Genomic DNA, 22,783 nt, shown 5'->3' with positions numbered 1-22,783 from the left:
TGGGATTAAAGGCGTGCGCCACCACCGCCCGGCCAACCATTTAATTTTTGACAATGATGCCAAACACACACAAGGGAGAAAAAAATAGTCTATTTAATATGTAGAAAAATGAAATTAGATCCCCATCTCTCACCCTATAAAAAAATTAATTTAGGATGGACTACATTTTAGATTGAAGTTGCCAATAGTTCAAGACAAAAGAATAGACAGGGATTTTCTAATAGCAGAGGAAATAATTCCAAAAACTAGCAAATGGGATTATACAAAATCAAAAGGTTTTTGCACAGTGAGGGAAAAAAGAAATCACCACCCTAAAGAGAGAGCTACAGAATGAGAAAAAACAAACTTTTACAGCTTAAGTCATACAGGGTTTAAAAAAAGGAATATGTAAAGAACTATTAAATTAAACATCAAGTCCCAAATCAACAAATGGTTTAATCAACAGGGTAGTTCTTAAAAGAAGAAATCCAATTGGCCTCTAAATAAGTTAAGTATCTTTAGACGCAGAAATGTCAATTAAAACTGCCTTAAGATTCTACCTCACCTTGGTCACAGTGGCTATCATCAAGAAAATAAATGCAGGGTAAGATGTCAGGGTTGGAGGTGACTTATTCATTGTTGGTGGGAATATACAGTACAGCCACTGTAGAAATCACTTCAAAATGGTCACCTTTAAACACAAATACATATAAACAACAAGTAGACTCAGTAGGTTGCATGCATGCATGTATGTATATACACACACACACACACACACACACACACACGGAAGAAAAATGTAGTGAATAAAATACTGTGAGAAGAACTTGATCTGAGAACACACACACACGTACACACACACCAGGAACAATGAATGAAAAAGAGGTCATAAAGTTAAAAGAGAACAAGATATGGGAGGTTTTTGTTTTTATATTAAAGAAAGCCTACTATCCCAGCTACTTGGAGGCTGAGGCAGGAGGATTTCATGTTCAAAGTCCACCTGGGCTTCCAGAGTATGTTGAAGATCAGACTGGGAAACTTAGAAGAGTCACTGTCTCAAAAACAAAACAAAACAAAATAAAATGGCAATGTTCAGTCCAGTCAACATCAGCAGATTCTGGGCTACAGAAATATTCTGGGTGTCTCTGTAGGTACCTTCTTCCCTGAAACTGTATTTGATACTATGAGCTCACAAAGACAGACAGGGAAAGATATTTTAGTATACTTTCACATACCACTGACGTGAGTCCAGATTCTTTAGCTCTCGCAATAATTTTGAATTTTTCTTCAACAAATGAAAATTCTTTCTACAAAGAAAAAAAAAAGTATGGAAGAAGAGATCCATGTGACCATAGACCAGCTTCGCTACTTTCTAACCCAATAACAAACATAGCCATTATGGTAATTTGGATAGGAATGGCCCCCATAGGCTCATAGGGAATGGCACTATGAAGAAGTGTGTCCTTGTTGGGGTAGGTGTGGGCTTGTTGAAGCAAGTGTGTAACTGGGGGTGGGCTTTGAAGTTTAGAAGCTCAAGCCAGGCCCAGTGTCTCTCACTTCCTGCTGCCTGAGGATCTAAATGTAGGACTCTCAGCTACCTCTCCAGCACCATGTCTACCTGTGTGCCATCATGCTTCCCATTATGACAACAATAGACTAAAACCTCTGAACCTGTAAGCCAGCTCGAATTAAATGCTTTCCTTTATAAGAGTTGCCATGGCCATAGTCTCTCTTCACAGAATAGTAATCGTAACTAAGACGGTCATCATCCATCCATCTAATATCTCATTCACTGAAAAACTGTGGTAGATAACGTAGTTTGAATGAGATGTCCCCCATATCTGGGGCATTTGAAATGGGTTTCCCAGTTGGTGGGCTTGTTTAGGTAAGTTTAGGAGATGTGGCCTTGCTGGAGGAAGTATGCCACTGGGAACAGATATTGAGATTTCAAAAGTCAAGTGACATTTCCAGTTATCAATTAGATATGTGTTCTCAGCTGTTGTTCAGCTGTCATGTCTGCCACCTGGTGTTCCTGCCATTATGGACCCTAAGAATCTGGAACCATATGCCCAAAATAAACTCTTTCTTTTATAAGATGTCTTGCTCATAGTGTTTTATCACAGCAAAAGAAAAGTAACTAATTCACAAGTCTTCAAAATGAGCTCCAATATCCTTGAGTATGGAGAGACATAACAATCCCACTAGAACCCATTGCCTTTTAGTGACACTGGAAAGCTCTTCAGTCAGCAGGATGTTCCTTGTGTGCGTGTGCTTGTGTCTATTCTCAATGTCAGTTCTGGGAATCTCTTCCCTATCCTATCTTCAAAACTCCACTTCACTATCAGGTTCAGCTCAACCCCACTCTCTTCTCTGAGGTCTCAGCACTGTCCACACTGCCCATTGGATCAAACTGCTCCTCTTGGCTTCCTGTGCCATTCTGTCCTTTGTCTGAGGTGCATCCAGTTCACACCCTCATCAATCCTGTGGCTAGACAGTGGCTCACTCACCTTTGCAGTCCATTTGTATCTTGTATAAAATGGAAATAGTAGTGGTCAGGGTCACAGGAAGCAAAACAATGCTTCACGTGTTTTCAAAAAACTGACAGGTATTTGGGACTCAATCTGTATACCAGTATAGTACATTCAGTTTTATTTTTAGCTCTAATCCAGTAGCTAAAAATAATCTGTAAATATTGAAATCTGATTAAAAAAAACTTCTATTTCTTATTTTTTAACTTCAAACTGATATAAAGAAGAACCCTCACATAGCAATAATGATAGAACATTCAGAGCACTGTTACCTTCTGTCCCAGGAATTCATTCCCAGGTCATCAAGCAACAACCTGCAGAAATAAAAGGGTCCTCGCGGCTCCACTGGGGAGGGCTGCCTTTGGCTGGTGACCTTCACTGCAGAATTAGAGTTACACCTCTGAACATACTCATCTTCCTGTATGCTCTGGCGCAGGATGACCTCAATGATTTCCTTCTCTTGGTCACAGTTCATCCCACATGGGGGTGGGGAAGGCTCATTTAGATTGAGTTGTGATGGTAAAAGGCATTCAGGGCTTGTATGGCCAATGTTTTCAAGTAATTTATCAAGAGCGTCATCTCCCTCCTCACTGTGAGACAAATCTTTCTGAGGTCCACACGTGTGTTGATGCCAGCCAGAAACTGGAAATGAGGGATTCCTTCCACTGGGTGCCAAGCAGCCTTCCAGAGGTCCATATAAAACCTTGCCATCCCAAGAGTACTTGCCTGAGATATCCCTCACAATGACTCTTACATCTGAAAGGGAAGCCCCTGAAGTCCCTCCATCTGGTTCTTCTGCAGGTGTCTGAAGGTAGGAGATAAGGGTGCTATCATTAAATACGAAGAGCTGCAGGTTTGGGCTCCTGAACACCTCCGAGGATAGCTCAGCACCTTCCACGTGGGCATTGTCATGGTTCTCACTGACCAGGCTGTGCAGCATGGCAGGGCCCCCACTCAGTGGATAGTGGCCTAGGTGGTTCACTAGGTGGGCCATCACCATTCGTGCAGTAAGGGGGATCAATTCCACACTTCTTCTCTTCTTCTCTGTGAACAGCAGGAAGAAAATGTGAGCAGACAGTGGGGCCACCATGAGATTTCTGTCAATAGTTTCAATGTTTGATTCTGATTTTTTGTTTTGTTTGTTTTGGGAGAAAGGGTGTCACTGTGTAGCACTGGCTGGCCTGGAACTCATAGAGATCCACTTGCCTCTGCTGGGATTAAAAATGATTAAACATTACATCCAGCTGAATGTTCGATTTTTAGCTGTAAGACTGTTTTTTTTTCATTTTGACACTAATTCTACTTAAATTATTAAATTAAGAAGATAACTGAAACAGACTGCTAAAGGACCAACTTACATGAAGCTGTCACTCTGAAAGGGACTTTAAAAAGTCTGCAGATAAAGGAATGAGCAGAAGAGAAGCATCCCCATGTTAGACAGGTAAAGGTTCGGGGGCTGAGATGAGCGTAAAAACCAGGTTGGAGGGGGAGTTGGGACCAGAGAGTTGGCTGGGGAGGCTACTGCGGCACCCCTCTGTTGGGTGAAGGAAGACCTAAGAAGGACATTAATAAACCTCAGGGCCATGTTTAAAGATTGGAAGAAATTTGTTTAATAATCATTGTGACAATTTATGTTTTGTTATTAGGGCACTTAAAATATTTAAGAGAATTTGTCATATTCATAAATCATGGAGGCACTTAGGAGAACTTAACTAAATTTGTATTTGATGATTTAGTATCCATGAGCAACTGACTTATAAAACTTCAACAGTATGTGAAACTCTGAGCACAGCCTGAGCAGCAGGGCTTTACAGAAGGAGGTGGAGTGGAAAGGCAGACACGCTACGGCTCTAACTAGAAAGGGAAATGAGTGCGTCAGGCTGAGGGTAGTTGAGGAAATTTCAATGTGCCAAATGCATCAAACGGGATGCATCAATTTGATAACAAGTGAAAATGAAAGTTTTAAAATTTTATGGAAAAGGTCTAAATATTTAAATTAAGGTTTATAATTTGAGCAAAGAGTATTAGGCTTCTAAAATAACAATGTAAACAATCAAATATTACCACATAAATCAACGTAAATATATAACTTTATAATAAATATACAACTATATATATAAATATATAATACCTTTAGTGTTAGACCTTACCCAACCAGTTTACATATAACATATTGTTTTATTCTATATAAAAACCCTAGAAAGAAAGAAATCTCTGAAACTTGGGAAATTCTGAGCAATGAGTGAGAACAAGATCACCTTGATTTTTTTGGATTTCTTATCAGTTTTTTCTATGTACATGAAATCTATACTGAATAGTGGAAAATAAAGTGTCACACAAGTGGTCATTTATGTCTTTTCCTAAACTTAAATTTTTTCCCACAACCTGAGAGAAATATATATAAGAGTTCTACACTACAAAGAAATTTAATGCTCCAGCTATGAAATGTTACAGCCCCAGAGACCCACATGAAACCAGCTGGGAGTTCACAGTTCATAATGTGAAACACGCCGTTGTCATGACAGCAGGACAGGCATAAAACTAACGATAAAGGTACAGATGACAAAGGCCAAGAAGAAAATATCAGTTGGAAAACCAACTTCCCTCTGCTTTTGCTCACAGAGGCGGTGCTTTTGGTTTGTATTTTGTGAAGATTTGAATTCTACAATGGGAGAATGTCTTCAAGCTGTATCAAACTATGGCATGATGACACTTTGAATAAAACCCCAAATGGGTCTGGTACTGAGGTCAGGAAAAGGAGCATCTGTGGACCACTGGCCTCTCCTCCTGCCACATTTCAGCTAAGTTCACTTTTTTTTTTTTGTTCACTAAGCACTAAAGATGATCGGGATTCAACTAGTGACAAAGTCAGCTCAGGGCTTCCACTAACTATTAAAAAGGAAAGGATCCCAAGTATCTTCTTGCCCCAAATTTCTAAAGGAAATACAAAGCTTTACCTCTCACCTCCTGACGCCCCGCTTCCTTCTATTTTAAGTAGTTATTAACACTGATCAATCTGAGCACAGACTTGTCTGCCACAGAAACACATCCCAAGTGTGTCCCAGCTTTCTTCATGAGGGACTTCTGCTCTGGAATACTCTATGAGCTCCTTCCAAGCCTGTCCTCCCTGCTCTGTCTAGCTTAATTCTTCCCTATGGGCAGTCCTAAGGATGCTACTAGCCCAGTATCATACTGTCTCCCCCACCAGATGTAAAACTTCTTGGGGATAGAAAAACGAGTTTTTTTTTTTTTTTTTTTTTTTTTTTTTTTTTTTTTTTTGCATTCCATAGGTATGAGACAAGAGTTTTCAGAAATACAAAACCATTTAAATAAGGATGGATGAAAAAGTCAGGGGGAAAAACAACAGGAAAAAAGAAGAAACTGGGAAGGTTTGCCGTTAGAGACCCTATAAGCTGGGACTTCAACAAGCAGATTTTAAAAAAAAAACCCAAAACACAAGAACAGACCAGACTACAATCTTATCTCTTATGCTCATAAGATTGTATATTTGTAGACATACGCACCATCTTCCACAGTGAGCAGGTTCCCCAGGTCGGCTGATGAGTGGTACTGGACTGGCTCGGAGTTCCTCACATTTGCCAGAGGCAGGAAGGGGTCATAATCCGTGGATGACAAGTCAGCCAAGGTCAAAGTGTAGTGACTTTGCTGTGTGTATGTGCTTGAGCCACAGACACAGCAGTGCAGAACCTGAGGACAGACAGGAATGGCACTCAGTATGCCACCACCTCCTGACCCCTGACAAACTATCCAGCCCCCACAGTGCTTGAGAGATAGGACTCCCACTTAGGAACATGCCAAAATATGTTTGGTTTTTTTTTTTCCATTCTCAAATATTTTTTGCTAAAAGCAAGTCAGTAACAATACCTACAATCTCAGGGCAAATGGAAAACACAAGTGAAAAGGTTCTGTTCCTGTATGATTGCACACAACTCAGTCTATCATCCTCCAAAGGCAACATAGGTGGAAGGAATCAGCCCAAGAGATGAAAGACAGCTGTGGGAAGGCCCTCATGGTAGAGGGCAAGGTGACCACAACCTGAGTTTAAATCAGTACAACACATGAACCCACGAATTATATGGGGTAATTTAATACAATTTTGAAAGCATAATAAATAAAAGAAAATTGAATACAGATTTTAAAGTCTCTCAATTCTCACAAAGTGAGATTTCTTAACTCCTATCCTAAGGATTTTTTTCCCCTTTGTGTTCTTTCAGTTTTGTTTTGGTCCTGATTTTGAGGCAGGGTTTCATTATGTAGCTTAGGCTGCCTTGAACTCAAGGCAATCCTTTTGCCCCCATGCTCCCAACAGCTGGGATTACAAGTATGCAACACCACACCTGCCTCTTTAAGGCAAAGAGATTACTAGAAGCATTATGTTTTTTTCCTTACTCTGATAAGCAGATCTTTAGATGCTGCAGACCCTCCTTTAATATAAACAATCCATTTTGAAATGAAGTAGGTAGAAATCATGTGCCATGAAGACTGGGAGCATTCCGATCAAACAGCAGTTGTTTAAAGATGACGGTCATGTGAAATGTATGCACCGCCACCTTGGCAACTACTGGCTTCCTACAACTGTATCTATTCTGTTTATTCATTAATTATTCATTTCTTTTCAAATACTTAACCTTCCACAGGTCCTTTTCAGAAGGTACAAATACATAAATGATAACGTTTTGGTAATTTTTAATCTGTAGGTTCACTGTTATGTGCCCAGGGCTTAGAGGAGACTCACCCTGTATATATAATCCAGTAAGGGAGCCCGGGGTGGGTGCAGCTCCTCCAGGACCGCTGTGGACACAGGGTGGAGAAGGGCATTCACAGGCAGAGCCATGCACCAGTCCAGGAGGCAGAGGAGCAAGGACACAATAAACTAGAAAGAGAAACATATCCAGAATCTCACTTTATGGCCCTTAGGACCCATGGCATGTAAAAATAAACAAAATTGTCCCTGCCCAATATTCAATGAACACACAAATGCAGGGTAAGTAAGTAAACAAAAATGGCTTTCATAGGAAAAATGTAAAAGCCAACATATAATATAGTAAATGACACCATCATTTGTAATATTAGTTATCATTCAGTCTTATAATTAAAAATAACTGTGGAGAAAGCTACCCAACATGTCACTTACCTTTTTATCTGTTTCCACTGAGGAGTACTCAGCACTTGGTAAAAGAAACGCAATTGTGGCCACGAGGATCTGTATAAAAGATAAAACCCAATTAAGCAGACCGTGATAGTCTGGAAGCCCTATGCTAAGAATCCCAAGATGACCTTGCTATAGAGGGAAGTTTCTGTCCTGCCAGGCCCGCAGTCATTCATTCCCAAAGAAATACACAGAGGCTTACATTAATCATAAACTGCTTGACCTCAGGCTTACTATTAACTAGCTCTGACAATTAACCCATAATTCTTATCTATGTTTAGCTATGTGGTTGGGTACCTTTTCTCAGTAAGGCATTCTCATTTTGCTTCCTCTGCATCTGGTGGTGACTGACTGTCTGCCTTTCCTCTTCCCAGAATTCTCTTAGTCTGGCTGCCCTGCCTACACTTTCTGCCTGGCTACTGGTCAATCAGCATTTTATTAAACTAAGACAAGTGGCAAATCTTTACATTATACCTTGCAACTAAACACATCATGGTACCTACTCACTGGATAACAATAGAAAGATGAAAGCCAGTTGTAGGAGATTTGAAAATAATGATCATGTAATGATTTCTACTTCTTTGGTGGGAGACTCAAAGCAAGGATTAGTTTGCTCTATAGTCACACAATATCTACTATTAGTGCCACATTTCCAGTGAAGTGAAAAAAGAAAACGTTTTCAAATATAATTATGAAAAGGTTCCCCTTTGCTACAGCATAGGTCTCCACCTCCTGTTTCCACACCACAGTATGTCATTCATTCTCACAGGTGTCCTGTTTGGAGAATTACATGGTGACACTAAACCCAATTTTATATTCTGCAGCGGGGTAAAAGGTCTATTTCATTCCAGGTCACTTCAGGTCACAAACCACTTGTGACTTGATGTGATTCTCAGAGAACAAAGTGATCTCCACCAAAGAAGTCTGTCTAGGGCTGGGAGAAAATGAATCTGCATCACCTATTCTCTCTCCCTGCCAATTGTCAGGGGGACAAATCAAATTTCCTCAGAGTCTCCACTGGATGGGTAAAAAACAGGGCTTGCTTGAATAACTACAGTTATAAAAACTGCCAGGCACAAGTGTGCCTTATCACAGGCACCTGTGAGTTAGGCCCTGCTAGGCTCTTAGCAAAGACCCCTTGGCTGTAGACAACCTTCAAGAAGCTGTGGTTGAGCACTTCCTGTTCCTCCTGCCTCCTCTCCTGGCCACCTCCCCCTCAGAGGTTAATACTACACTGATCTCATTACAGCCGAGTAACCATGCCACAGCAGCAAGCGTGGCCCAGGGCTTTAGTCTGGGAACAACTCTTGCTGTACACAACAGCCAGGCCCCCGCCCTGCAAGGAAGGCATTAAACCAGCTGCCTACTCCTTGTTGGCACCATCCAAATTACTTTCAATGAATAAAACCCAACCTACAAAAGGTCTCTTTGTTGTGGTTGTGTCTGCCTTTCAAACTCTCCAAGCATCAGCCTCGGCCCTGGAACACTGCAGGCTTCTTTGCACAGTGATTAAAATTGCAGCTGAGACGAGCCAGCCAACACTGCCTAAAAACGGGGCTCACATGGCAGTTTAATAGTTGCTTCTCTAACAATTATTGGAGGATATACAGTTAATTAGATATCAAATACATTATTAAAAAGGAAATGCGGATGCTTTAGCTTTATAGATAAAGGACTTACTTCGGCCATTTTTCGCGGTAGAGCAGTTTCAAACATCTGAAGCTTTTCCCAGTAGGAAACCAGCAGCTGAAGAACATCACAGGCTACCTGAGCCACGATCTTGTTAGGAAACTACAAAAAAAAAAGAAAGAAAGAAAGAAAAAGAAAACCAAGTAAACAGGGCAGCTCAGTGGGTGTATGTGCTGGAGGAAGAACAGGGCTGTTTGCTCTTCCCAGCTCTACATGCATATCTCATGTGCAACTGATGACAACTATGTCCAATTAACATCATTTTCACTTGACCACTCCATCATGCTACATTGCTGGTTGTTTGGAATCACCTACGTTATTTATATATCTGTAGAAAAAGGTGGTCATTGTTTGCCTAGAAAATAAAAGGCAAAGTTTAAAATTCTGTATTCAGCCAATAGAAATCATACTATTGACAATTTGAGGAAATTAAAATAGAGTTGAGTGTCCTCTGTGTGCTGAACTTTCTGCACAAATGTAACTCATTTTGTCATTGACAAATTGCCAAATGAAGAAGCTATCTTCATTTCACACACAGAGAAACAGGGATCATTCAAATGACTTCCTACCTGAGGAAATAAAATAATATAAGAAATATATAAAAGCTATAACCCATGGACTAGGGAATGTTCAGTGACTCTGGGTGTGTTTCCCAAAGTTGTCTGTGGTGGCCTGAATGAAAATGACCCTCACAGGCTAACACATGCTTCAGTCAGTAAAACTGGAAAGGTAGAGCCATCTAATACCTTGACAGCAGACACAGAGCTACAGGATTTGAAGTTTGCTCAGCCAGGTTTCAGTATTCCATTATTTCCTCACTATGCCCTGATTTCCCCTATTTGGGATAATAAATATATATTTTGTGCTATTGTATGTTGGAAATATTACATTTGCTTTTATAATTTATAAGGGTTACAGTTAAGAGATTGACTTGAGTCTCAGAAGAGACTTTGAACTCTAGCCGTTTAAAGTGTGAAAGACTATGGGGGGCTTTTGAAGTTGGACTGAATGCAGTTTGCATTATGGTTTACCACACATGTATGGGAGTCAGAGAGTGGAATGTGGCAGTCTGAATGAGAACGATCTCCATAGGATTATATGTTTAGATACTTGGTCCTCAGTATTTGCAACTGTTGGGGAAGGAATAGGAAGTATGTCCTTGTTGGAAAAATAAGTCACTGTGGGTGAGGTTTCAAAACCCCATGTCATTCCCAGGTAGATCTCGCTCTACCACATGGCTGCTGTGTCAAGATGTGAGCTCCCAGCAACTGCTCCAGCACCATGCTTGCCTGCCATAATGCTCCCTGCCATGATGGCCATGGACCCTCTGCATCTGTAGCCCCAAAAAACTCGTTCTTCTATAAGGTGCTTCAGCATGGTGTCCCTTTATAAAAAAGAAAAAGTAACTAAGACACTGCCTGATGTCCCAAATCTCCTGAACACTTCCTTTATTCCTTCCTTCCTTCCTTCCTTCCTTCCTTCCTTCCTTCCTTCCTTCCTTCCTTCCTTCCTTCCTTCCTTTTGTGAGGTGGATGTCAAAGAGGTAAAATGTGCAAAGCCTTTGTCATCATGCTGAGAATATATAAATGGGAGAGGACCCCCTGTGCTGTAAAACAGGGATTGTGGTGCTCACCTTGCAGAGCTATCATAGAAACTTGAAAAAGTATCTGGAGATTACCAATATTCTAGTTCTATGTGATGCTCAACAAACTGCACATCTCTCAACAACAAAGCAAAGAAGGAAGATGCTCCAAATGCCTTATGTTCAAGCAGCAAGAGAACATGCAAGTTCCTAAGGGGAAGCTGCAGGCTCCTATCTCAGTCATGACAAAGAGGACACAGCTTGAAACCTCACTTTATTATACCCTAAGATGTCCAACTGGCCTAGGCTTGGTTCACAAATAAACTATAAATGACCTAAGAACCCCGGTCACAGTGAGGCAGTCAGTAGCAGCCTCACAGAAGATTTACCATGGGACTCAGAATGGGGCTTTTAAACCACTGTCTCTCTACAGTGTAGGGAGCTACAAGAATGGACTAATTAAAATTAAAACTCGTTAAAATCATTAAAATCCTGGAAGAAAGCTTGATGTCAAAAAAGCATTAAGAAATGAGAATACCTTCAAAGTTACACCTATCACATTGATGGCATCCTTCACCTGAGGATGGCTGGCACACTGTGTAAGCTCTTCACAGATCCAGACCCCGAGGGAGCAAATGGCAATGCATCTTTCAAAAGAGAAGCAAAGGGAGGAAAACACTGATGAAATTCAATGTATTTTAAAATGACAAAATAAATCTATTTATTCAAAGAAGCAAAAATTATACTAATGGACCATCTTCCACGAGAGAAAAGATAAAGAACTTCCAGGGGGCCAGTTTTTAGGATAAACAGAATCATCAATGCTAGTTAGTACTTAAATATTTCATCAAACAAGTGGCAGATTTTCTGTTAACTGCCACAATTCATGTCACCCATTTTTGTTGACTCTCAACTGTTATTACATCTTATTGCTAAGATAATTTTGAGGAGGAATAAAAGGCGTGGTTCTTAAGATTACTGAATATTCCCTTGCAAAGTGTATGTACAGTATATACTTTAAATGTAAAACAAACACTGTATTTGTTTTTAAAGTAACTTTCAAAATACATTTTCACTGTTATTTCTTCTAAACACCATGCTAATATAAGTTATTCTTCAGAGAAATGTGACTTTCCATAAATAGAACAAATTAGGGGAAACAAATTACAAAGATTATTTGAGAGGTATGAGAAGATTTTAAAAAAAATCAGATATATTCCACAGGACTTTGATCTGAAAACCTAAGTAAATATTTTCATTTCTTGAGATGAAATCTGAGGGGCATCATGCTTAATAGGGTAGGGGCTGTCAGAAGGCACTGGAAGATTCATTTATGGCTGTGTTACATTAGGATGTTAAGATAGCTAATTTAAGGCTTCAAGTACGCAGCTCAATATCTAAGCCTGGCTATGTAAGAAATTCATTAAAAATGCCAAGTAATCCAGGCAGTGATGACACATGCCTTTAATCCCAGTACTTGGGAGGCAGAAGCAAGTGGATATCTGTGAGTTCAAGGCCAGCCTTGTCTACAGAGTGAGTTCCAGGGCTGGTTTCATAGCTATTTAGAAATTCTGTCTTAAAAAAAAAAAGTCAGGTAAATAAATTGGAGATAATCAACAAGCAGTTATAGACTGACTAGAAAGTGTGAGACAGGCAGGCAGTAACGGGGAAAGATTGGGTCACTTTAATATGCAGAAGTTAGGCAGAGAAGGGGAATTAGCACAGGGAAGGAGCACTGGCCAGAGGAAAGCAGATTCTGTTGTAGGGGACATGCATGTGTAGAAGTGAGAAAAGACAAACTTATTTCAAGACTATTAAAAATCACAGTAAAATATCTAGAATAACCTTTATGAGAACTGAATGGAAATCCAGGAAATGAAATTGTATGGAAAAATTAAAAGCCAAATGAGAGGGGAAAAGGCATAGAAGAAGAGGCAGGAAAAAATGTAGTAAACAGGAGAAATGCTTAGGAGTTCCAATTAAAAATATTAAATAAGAAGAAAAACACAGCCAAAAAGATCACTGGTAATAAAATAAAGTCTCCATTAAAAGACAAAGATCACACAAATTTATACAATCATAAAATTCAGATACATACAGCTTTTGCAAAGGCATCATAAAGACAATAAAGAAAAGCCATTTAGAAAAGATAAAAAGTATTATATAGTGTGATATTAGGAGCAGGTAAAGTGGGTATCTAAAATAAAACAAAGCATTCATAGAAATAAAGAGGGCCATATAAACAGAAATACATTTGACTCACTACAGAGATAGGACAATTCCAAATGCCTATGCAACTAATAACATCATAGCCTTTGACAGAAATTCCAGGAAACAGGTTAAGTACAACGGTGGAAAGCTTTTAATATACCTTTCAGTAAGTGATCAAATCAATAAAAACAAAACAAACTCCAGAAGAAATACAGACTATGTGAAACACTGGAAGGCTACATCTAGAACAGTATACCTCATGATTAAAGAACAGTATGTACATTCTCTTCTTTCTCTTTTTAAGTATAGTGTTTTCCATTTTCATTTTATTCTTATGAGTATTTGGCTGCATGTATATTTGTACTGCCAAAGGGGGCTAGGAAAAGGCATGGACCACTTGGGACTGGAGTTACAGAGGATTGTGAGTTGTGATATGGGTGCTGAAATTCCAACCCGAGACCTTTGGAAGAACACCAAGAGCACTTTAGCCACTGAGCTATCTCTCCAGCCCCTCTGTACATTCTTTTCAAGAATATATGGAACATCTACTAAAACAGACTACACATGGGGTCCTAAGGCAAATATTAACCACTTTAAATACAATCATCACACACATATTTTGAACTACACTGTAGTTACTTGAGACAAAAAAAGGTAGACGAGGGTGGAGATGGGACAGTGGTTAAGAGCACTTGCTCTTGCAAAGGACTAGGAGGTTCAGTTTCCAGCATCCACACATAGCTCACATCCATTCATAATTCTAGTTCTAAGCAAAACATTAATTTATACAAAATTAAAAAATTAGATTAAGATTGAAAAATTTCAAAAGATAGAAATAACCACATTTGGAAATTAACTTAAAAACCCTCTTGATCTCATGAAGGAATCATAATGAAAAGTAGAAAAAAAATGGAATTTAAAAATACTGAATATAAAAACTTATAAGCTTTGGAAAAGGTAGCCCTTAATAATAAGCATATCGTCTTAAATGTTGAAAGAAAAAAGTTAAAAAATACAGCAAGTATACAAATGTAAAAAGTAACAAAAGAAGACCATCACAAGTAGAAGAGAACAAAAGAGTCCAAAGCTGAAAATAAAAACAAATATAGAGGTAAGCAACGACAAAACCTTACTGCTTGAGAAGACGACTAGCCTTACAACCAGAGGATACACAAAACATTTAACATCAAAGATGAAGTGGACAAATTCTTGGATACAGGATACTAATCCTACTGCTGCAAACGTATTCTGAGAGTGGAGAAGAATACATTGCTTGTTTTGTAACTCCCTTGCCTGACATCCAAACATGGTGAAAGCATGATAGGACTATAACTGGATAGAATGTAACTTCCTGAACAAAACATTACCTGAATCAGAATCTATAAATCAAGATGGGGGTATCTCATACCCAAGTTTAGTTCAATGCTATCAAACTGGTAATACACGCATAGCTTCTGAAAATGGCAGACTAGGAAAAACCGGACTAAGCCATCTACTGAAGATAAGTGAAGCTCAGAAAAATACAAAAGTTAATAAATCACCAGAGTTCACAAGACAATAAAGTTAGGGCCTCTGTCTTCCCATGTGCTGAAGGGCCAAGGCATGTGCTAATTATCACAAGGTTGTCAGAGACTAACAAGTGGTCCTCCAAGGCTGGAAGTTGAGTGAGAGATGGATATTCGCCTCTCTCAGCAGTCCCAGCTTTGGCCTACACCTTGAGAGGAGCAGGACTTCTTACCACATAGCTGGCCTAGAAAGCCTCCTACTTGGTCACATACGGTAGCAGTCTTAGATGCTTGGCAGAAACACCCAAATGTTTCTACACATTGCCAAATGTCTCTTGAGGCACAAATCAGTCCAGAATCTCGGCCCAAAACATACAGCCTTTATGAACTGTTTGCTTAAACCCTGCTTCTTTCTGAAAACATTATTTATTTCTAATTTTGCATGTTCTTATGTAAAATCATATTCCATCTTACTCTGAAACTTACTATTTTCTCTAGTAATAATGACAATGTAAGTAGCTAAGCATAGCATCTTTCTGACATAATGTTTACTATACATTTCACTGTGTGTAAGAGAAATGGAAAGGATTTTTCAAAACATGAATTGTTTATACATAAATGTGCATCTTACAATTCTAACATAGTTTACCTCTTGTTCATCATTTACCTTGCACATTCATTTGGTTCCTCGGTAGCATTCTTCAGTAAAATATTTATGAGGTAATGCTAAAAACACAAAATTCAGTAAATGAAAATTTGATGTCATTGTTGGTTTCCCGCATGTGCTGACCATGTCACAGGCACCCTGGAGCTAGCGCAAGGCCAGGGAGTTCGGGCAGCCCTTCCTTCAGAGAGAACTGGGCTCACCGCAGCAAGTGCCTCCCTGGGTAACCGAGCCAACCTGCGGCACAGCATTTCTAGGGATCCAGTGGAAATCAAGCAAAGCATCTGAGACTTCCAGATAGGAAAATCTCCATTTTAGTTTGATTGTATTACACACTGCACATTGAATTACAGATTATAATCAGGGTTACGGACTGACTGACTGGTGCTGGGACTTTCTGTTTGCTCCAAATGTCAGCTGAGGACAGAAAAAAAAATGCTTACTTTTATTCCCCAAGAAATAACTTGGAATTTCAGGTTATTAGTAGCATTTAATCAGGCCACCAATGGGATTGAATATTTAGCTTGTTGAAATTATTTCTTATAAATTCATTTGCTACACTAATGCAGTATAACTAAGCTAACAGAATTATTACAAATGATGATTCATTACATAATTATGATCCCTAGGAATAATAAACAGAAATAAAAAAATAAACCACCAGAGGAACAGAGCTATCAGGTCTAACTGCAGCAGCTGTGAATGTGGCCATTCACAGTTCATACAACTCACTTCTGAAAACAACTGCTGAAGCTTTCAGAAGACACAGCAACTGTCAGGGGAAAGGAGATCAGTGCAGAGGATGGAAGACAGTGACGGAACTCCAGCCGTAGACGCTAAACTCAAGATTCGGTTATGTACCTTGACATCTTCCGTTCCTGTGCCGACCTCACTCCCTTCTGACACTGACTGCAGCAGAGGGATCTTCCGGTAGGTATTTGGGAAGCAGACGAGGGAGCCGAGGAGAGTGAGAGCTTCTGCCCGGGGTGCCTGCACACAAGGAGGGAAGCACCAAGTTCCTTCACATAGGCTGGGAGCTTGAAGAACATGTTTTACTTTGTTCTGGTTTTGAGAGGGAATCTTTATTTTTCCTTCTAGATATGAAGTGCTAACCTATTTATGGCTATTTTCCTGGTGGATGTTTAGGCACAAGAAGTTTGTCTAAATGAAAAGGCAAATTTCCAGGGAATGGAAAACATCTCTACATTTGATGTAAACAGGTGTTATGAAAACCAATCTACAAACCCATTTAGAATTAGAAAGGCAAATGGCTCTGTTGTGGCTGTTTAAAATCATTTCAGTGTTTGTGATCTAGAAAGAGCAGGATAAATGAGAACGACTTAACATTATTTTTCAAGTAAAAAGCAAGGCCATCCATATGGAGGGGAGTTGGAGGTAGTCATCCAAAGAGAGACGGAGGAAGAGTGCTGCCAGCTGGGAATGCAGCCATGACATCATGGAGAAAGGCACTAGGCATGCTTTGTTTAAACATGAAGTTCAGAGTGACTGTGGTGAACTGTTAAGGTTTGCTAAAGGCAGGCATGGTGAGTAGTTTGGCTAATGACCTCCATGGTCCACACCTAGTGGTCACCTCCAGTCTCAATCTCATCTGACCTCAGAGGCATCTGATACGGCTCACAGCTCCCTTGCAGTATGAGCCCTTTTATCACAGGGCTTCTGGGACACTTTCCAGAGAGACTGATGGTCTCGCTTGCTGGAACTGCCCATTTCCTTGCCACCTAACTTTGGAGTGTTAGCTAAAGTTCTTGTCCTGTTCACTCACAGATTCATACTCAGCCAAAGAGCCATCTAGACCCGGAGCTCCCTGCTATGAACCGCTATACAGTACTCCATAGTACGTGCACATCATGGTTTTTATTCTGTTGCTAATGGATATTCGAATAGGTTCTAGCCTTGGCTGTTAAATATCGCTGCTGTGTGGAAGCGTCCACGGATTTCTTTCTTTCAGGTGATGTGTTCCTGTGCACGTACTTCTCTCTCTCTCTAGTTGCCTGGGCAAGCAGGAATAACCTCACATTTCTGATTAACTGTGATACCTAAAAAAATCTGGCTGGGTGGGCGTGTTTCCCTCCAAGCACCTCTCAGCAGGTGCACAGCTTTAAACCTGACGTTTATACAAAAAAGCAAGTCGAAGAGTCATTCTCTCCTTCATACAACCATTATATTCATAGTCTCTCCATTTAAAACACCATTTGGGAAAGATTCATCTCTGAGGTATGACAGATAAAATTATATTTAAGACAGTGGTTCTCAAGCTGTGGGTAGTGACCCTTTTGGGGGTTTGCATACTAGATATTTACATTACGATTCCTAACAGTAGCAAAATTACAGTTATGAAGTAGCAATGGAATAATTTTATGGTTAGGAAGGTTGAGAACGACTGATTTAAGAGGTATAACATGTATGTCTGTGTATATAGTTAAAAGCACACACATAAAATGAAAGCTACAATTAAGCTTAATTAACCCACCTATCATCTCAGACAGCTTAATTAACCCACCTATCACCTCAGATAGCTGTCCTTTCTCATGGACACTCTCTTGATAAACTTCAAGTTTACAGTATTTTTAACTATGATTATCATTTTGTACAGGAGGTTTCAAAAAATTTACTGAAACTCTCTACACTGACCCACATCGCCCTATTTACTCCCCAGCCCTTAGCAAACACCAGACAACTCCTTGTTTCTGTTCATTTGACTTTTAAGAGCTCACATGTCACAGAGATGATGCAGGACCATGTCTGGCTTATTTCCCAGGCAAAGTGGCCTCTGGAGCCTCTCACGTTGTCAAAGAGACAAGGTGTCTCTGTTTTTCAGGATGAAGAATATTCTACTATATGTGTCACATTTGTTCACCCACACACGGACACACTTTAAGCTGTTACTCTTACTTGCTAACTGGGAATAATGTTGCAGTGAGCATGAGAAGCAGCTCGCCTTTCCAAATGCAGATTCTACTTCCTTTGGCCATATATCTCAGTAGAATTAACAAGTCACTTAATGGTTTTATTAATCTGTGAAATATTTCTTTATGGTATTTGAATATATGTCACTATGACTGGTATAATAAAAAAGATAAGTGTCCAGTAGCTAGGCAGGATTTTCAGGGCAGTGAGAATGCTGGGAAGAAGAAGGGTGGAGTCTGAGGATCAAGAGCCAGATGGGTAAGAAGCATCATGGAAAGTACATAGATGATGCAAACGAGCCTCGGTGCAGCACATAGACATACAGAAATGAGTGAAGTTATAAGAGCTAGCGAAAAATAAGCCTAAGCTATCGGCTGAGCTTTCTTAATTAATAAGGAGTCTCTGTTGTTTGGGAGTTGGTGGTCCCAATGAAAAACTCCACTTACATTAATCTTTTAAGGTCATTCAAATTTCAACAATGGCTATATCATTTACATTCCCTCCAAGAGTATACAAGGATTCCCATTGCTCCATCTCTTCAACAACACTTATTTTCCTTTGCGATGACAACTCTTAACAATGGAATTTATTGTCTTGTGGTTTTATTTTGCATTTCTGATTCAACATAAAGGTGATGATTTTTTTTAAAATGCCCATTGACCAATGTATGTTTGGAAGGTTACTTTAAATAGCTCACCTAGGCATAAGATCCATGTCAACAGAGAACTCACCATGTGTTGTGCTATCGTATAAAGGGCTGTAGCATGTTCTAAAGAAGAACTAGCAGGCAATAAAATTCTAACAAAGTACGATTCTCCTGTCTGTGTCGTGTAATTTTTTTTCAGTGCCAACTTGAAGGGTTAACCCTTAACAAGAAGGTTCTTTGGAGATGATTTCTTCCAATCAAGAAATAACAAAGTGAGAAAAGTTGTCACATCTTTAAAGAAATTCTACATTTTTTCTTCCTCCTTTTTTCCTTTTCTCATTATTCCTTTTTGTTCTTATCTCTTCCTTTCTCTTTACCTAATTTTTTCCTTATAACAAGACATTAGAGGATAAAAATATGATCACAAATTATCAATTTTACAAATCCTAATCACCCCTCAATGAAAGTGAAAGATTAACCATATATCAGACAAAATTTAGTATCCCGACTACTCATACTGACTTCGGATAAATCCCTGGCAAATACAAAATACCATCATCTTTACAGAGTTCAAGGGGTGGTGACTCACTAGATTAATAGTTTGTACATATAGCACAAGTGGGAAAGACACTTTAAATCTAAGTGGAAGAGCACTTCTGTTTCTTTCCATGAGACTCACAGTAACCAAACTAAATTTAACAAAACAACAACACATTACTTTGGACATACACGTCAAATTCTCTCTTTACTGCATTTATTTCTATAATGACATATACTGGCAAATACTAATGAGGGTCTGTAAGACAGGCCCTGCTTTCGTGTAACTGTGCTGACATTAGTGGGGATATGATTTCTCACACTTTGGCCTTTTGATGAAACGCCTTTCCAGTACCAGTATGTCATCTTATCCTACAATTTCACAGATCAGCTGCCAGGGTATCTACTCTGAGAGCCCAGTTTCACATTGCACTAATGAGTCAACACCTGTTAGAGTGGAGAAATCTGAGCCTTGTTAGCAATTGTGAAGTCTCCCAGGAGCTGGGATGCTGAACATTGTCATACTCACCGCCAACATGTCTGTACTGAGGACCCTGGCAGCAGCAGTGATAAAGTCCCCGACCAGCATTGAGAAACCAGGCAAACCCAGGGAGAAAAAGCGGGGTGAACAGTTTCTTATGATAGTGTTTAAGACATCCTGAAAAGAAAAATAAGGAAATACAACTGTAATTTTAAGAACAAAATCCCAAAGTGGTTTCTTTGTGTACATGCATGACCACCATAAGAGAGCAGAGAAAGGTGATAGGTTTTTAAGTGAAAGAGTGCAGGGTGCATAACTTCAATGGTTCCTGTACACATATCTTGTTAAGGAAAATGGAGACAACAAACTGTAAGATGACTTATCCAAAACCCATCCTGTGGCACTGAGGCTTGCTAAACATCTGTCCTGTATCTCACCTGACAATGGGTTCCTTGGAACAAGCTGCAGGACTGCTCAGATGGACAAATAAATAAACCCCACAAACACCCATAAAATAAAAACTGGGCTCTGTCTTTAGCTTCAATCCCCAGAGGCTAAAGCACACTATTAGAGAATCTTATAGGCAAAGGAATGGAAGTTTTAGGCACTAAGAAATGGGAGTGTGGGCAGTGTTAAGGTAATACTCTTACATTCACGAGGCACCGGGGTCAGGGAGTTGCCACAGATCTGATGTGCGCAGGAGGTACAAACACAAAGCCAACAGCAGCCATTTGCCAGAGTTCGGCATCAGGAGCATCTACCCGCCAGCTCTCCATCCTGCGCCTATAATGGACTCCTGTGGAGGGCTGGCTGGCCCCCAACCCCCAGTCCCTCACTCCTGCCTGTGCCGGATCAGATCCACCACAGGGCAGTGTTCACACCATCATGGCCAGGCCCCCTCTAAAGCCATCTGTGTGAGTGTGTGCATGTATAAGTGGGATTAGAATGAAAACTACAATCTTCTTATACACAGATTCTAGGCTGGCACATAAATCAAACCCATCACATTGAAGTACTTTAGTTATTTGACTTGCCATCAGGCAACCAATAGTTACTGTCTATATTTAAGTAAATAGCAAAACATAAGACCCTTAGCTGTCAGTGTGGCTATCTGAATAAGCCCTTCAAAATAGTCCTGTCTTAACTAATAAATCAGAGCAAAGCATAGCAACATGCTAATTTCCAAAGTTATGTTAGGCCCTTCAACAGATTTATCTCACTTCATAACTTGTCTTCTTAAACACAACTTGCATGTGCTCACAAAATATTTTCCCAAGACATTTTTTATAGCAGATTAATTTAATTTATATAAATAATACTATTTCTATGCTTCAAATGACCTTAGAATACTTAGTATATTAGTGTTTGCATATGATAAGCAATTTAGCTTAAAACTTAAAAGTTTGGCATTTCAGTGGATTTTTCTTATACAAAAGTGAACATGATTTACAGATAAAACATTAGGTAGGTAGGTAGGTAGGTAGGTAGGTAGATAGATAGATAGATAGATAGATAGATAGATAGATAGATAGATAGATAGATAGACAGATAGAAACAGATATAAAAGGAAGGAATGGAAGAAAAACTAGAACCAAGGTTTTTTCCCAGTTAATATTTAAGCCTGCTTTAATCATGTCCTGCGATACACTTTAGGGTTCCTATCAGCCAAGACAAACATTCTCTGGACTGAGCAGATGGATGTTGCAGGTTAGAAAGTGTGTGGTAGACTTAGGCTCCAGGAGTGGAACAAAAGATCTACCTTTTTCATAATTAAGCCTCTGATTAATGCCCTGGGCTCCTCACCACACACCTGTAATTACTCACAGAGGTATGCATTGTGCTGGGGCCTTGTCTCAGAATATCAGGCATCAAGCTATCCAGCAGCAGATGGAAGCACATTTCTGTTGACATATGCTGCAATGAAAGGATTCGTGCAAACCTGGCTAGCAAGGTAGCAGAATGCCATGCATCTGAAGATTAATAATGCAAACAGTCATGATGTTAGCTTTGTTATGTTTGCGTTAATTCCATCTGTTGAGATGAGGAGCTAAAACCTTGAAGCCTATGGGCTTTTTAAATCTTTAGCACACACTAAACTAAAATGAGCCATTTTCACCACTGGAATTTAGAATTTTGGTTTAAAGACGGTTTTCTGGAATAGGTTTTTGGGAATTGGGAACTGAATCCTTTAGCAAGCTGAAACCATAATTTGTAAAACTTGCTTCGTTGTTACATATGCATAAAGACCTAGGGGGGGAATATATTCAGAAGAAACTACAAAATCGTCACTGGTGCTAAAGATGGCAGACACACATGTAGCTGAGATAAAGTCACAGGGCTCATCCAGTCCCTGGACCTGGGCCAGTGACTTCAACTGAAGCTGCTTCTATGGGCAAAGAGATGGGAAAGAGAGGGACAATAACAGATGGCAAGCCTACCCTACTTGCCACCCACGTAAGTCAGAGCCTGTAGGGAAAGTGTGCCTCTGCTGTAGTTACCAAAGACAACACTGGGGCAGGGTTAATGTGGGGGTTAAAGAGGGGGGCATATGACCAGTCAGCCAAATTACCACCACATGCTGGCTTACTTTGCTTATCTACACTGAAATGGAGCAGTCCAAAGGGTCTATCTTTGAGATAACACTTTAAAATTAGGAATAGCCACATGGTACTCAGGAGAGCATCTGTCATCCATGTTCTCAACCAAGGGCCATCCACGATGAGCTCCATCCATTTCTAACTCATAGAAAAGCCATTCTTTCACTCCACTCCTCCACCTCGAGGTATTAAGATCAATCTTGGGAAATACAAAACAAAATTCTCCACATTCTGCTTGTTTACTCTCAGCCGACATGGCTTTTATT

General features: G+C 39.8%; 1 protein-coding gene across 1 annotated transcript in view; it reads right to left on the bottom strand.

The window, feature by feature from the left end:
* Ralgapa2 (Ral GTPase activating protein catalytic alpha subunit 2) overlaps positions 1-22,783 on the bottom strand; it is a 265,575-nt gene that overhangs the window by 101,426 nt on the left and 141,366 nt on the right. Inside the window, exons 25-34 of the mRNA XM_013353198.2 lie at positions 19,969-20,097; positions 16,190-16,318; positions 15,332-15,390; positions 11,487-11,595; positions 9,358-9,468; positions 7,663-7,731; positions 7,264-7,401; positions 6,032-6,215; positions 2,780-3,551; positions 1,215-1,286 (exon numbers count right to left, since the gene is read on the bottom strand). Coding sequence (XP_013208652.1) covers positions 1,215-1,286; positions 2,780-3,551; positions 6,032-6,215; positions 7,264-7,401; positions 7,663-7,731; positions 9,358-9,468; positions 11,487-11,595; positions 15,332-15,390; positions 16,190-16,318; positions 19,969-20,097 — 1,772 coding nt within the window. The remainder of the gene's footprint in view (positions 1-1,214; positions 1,287-2,779; positions 3,552-6,031; positions 6,216-7,263; positions 7,402-7,662; positions 7,732-9,357; positions 9,469-11,486; positions 11,596-15,331; positions 15,391-16,189; positions 16,319-19,968; positions 20,098-22,783) is intronic.

This window comes from Microtus ochrogaster, unplaced genomic scaffold, assembly GCF_000317375.1.
Source record: "Microtus ochrogaster isolate Prairie Vole_2 unplaced genomic scaffold, MicOch1.0 UNK3, whole genome shotgun sequence".
Classification (NCBI taxonomy): domain Eukaryota; kingdom Metazoa; phylum Chordata; class Mammalia; order Rodentia; family Cricetidae; genus Microtus; species Microtus ochrogaster.
The sequence above is the reverse complement of the archived record's forward strand: the minus strand, read 5'-3'. Positions and strand labels throughout refer to the sequence as shown.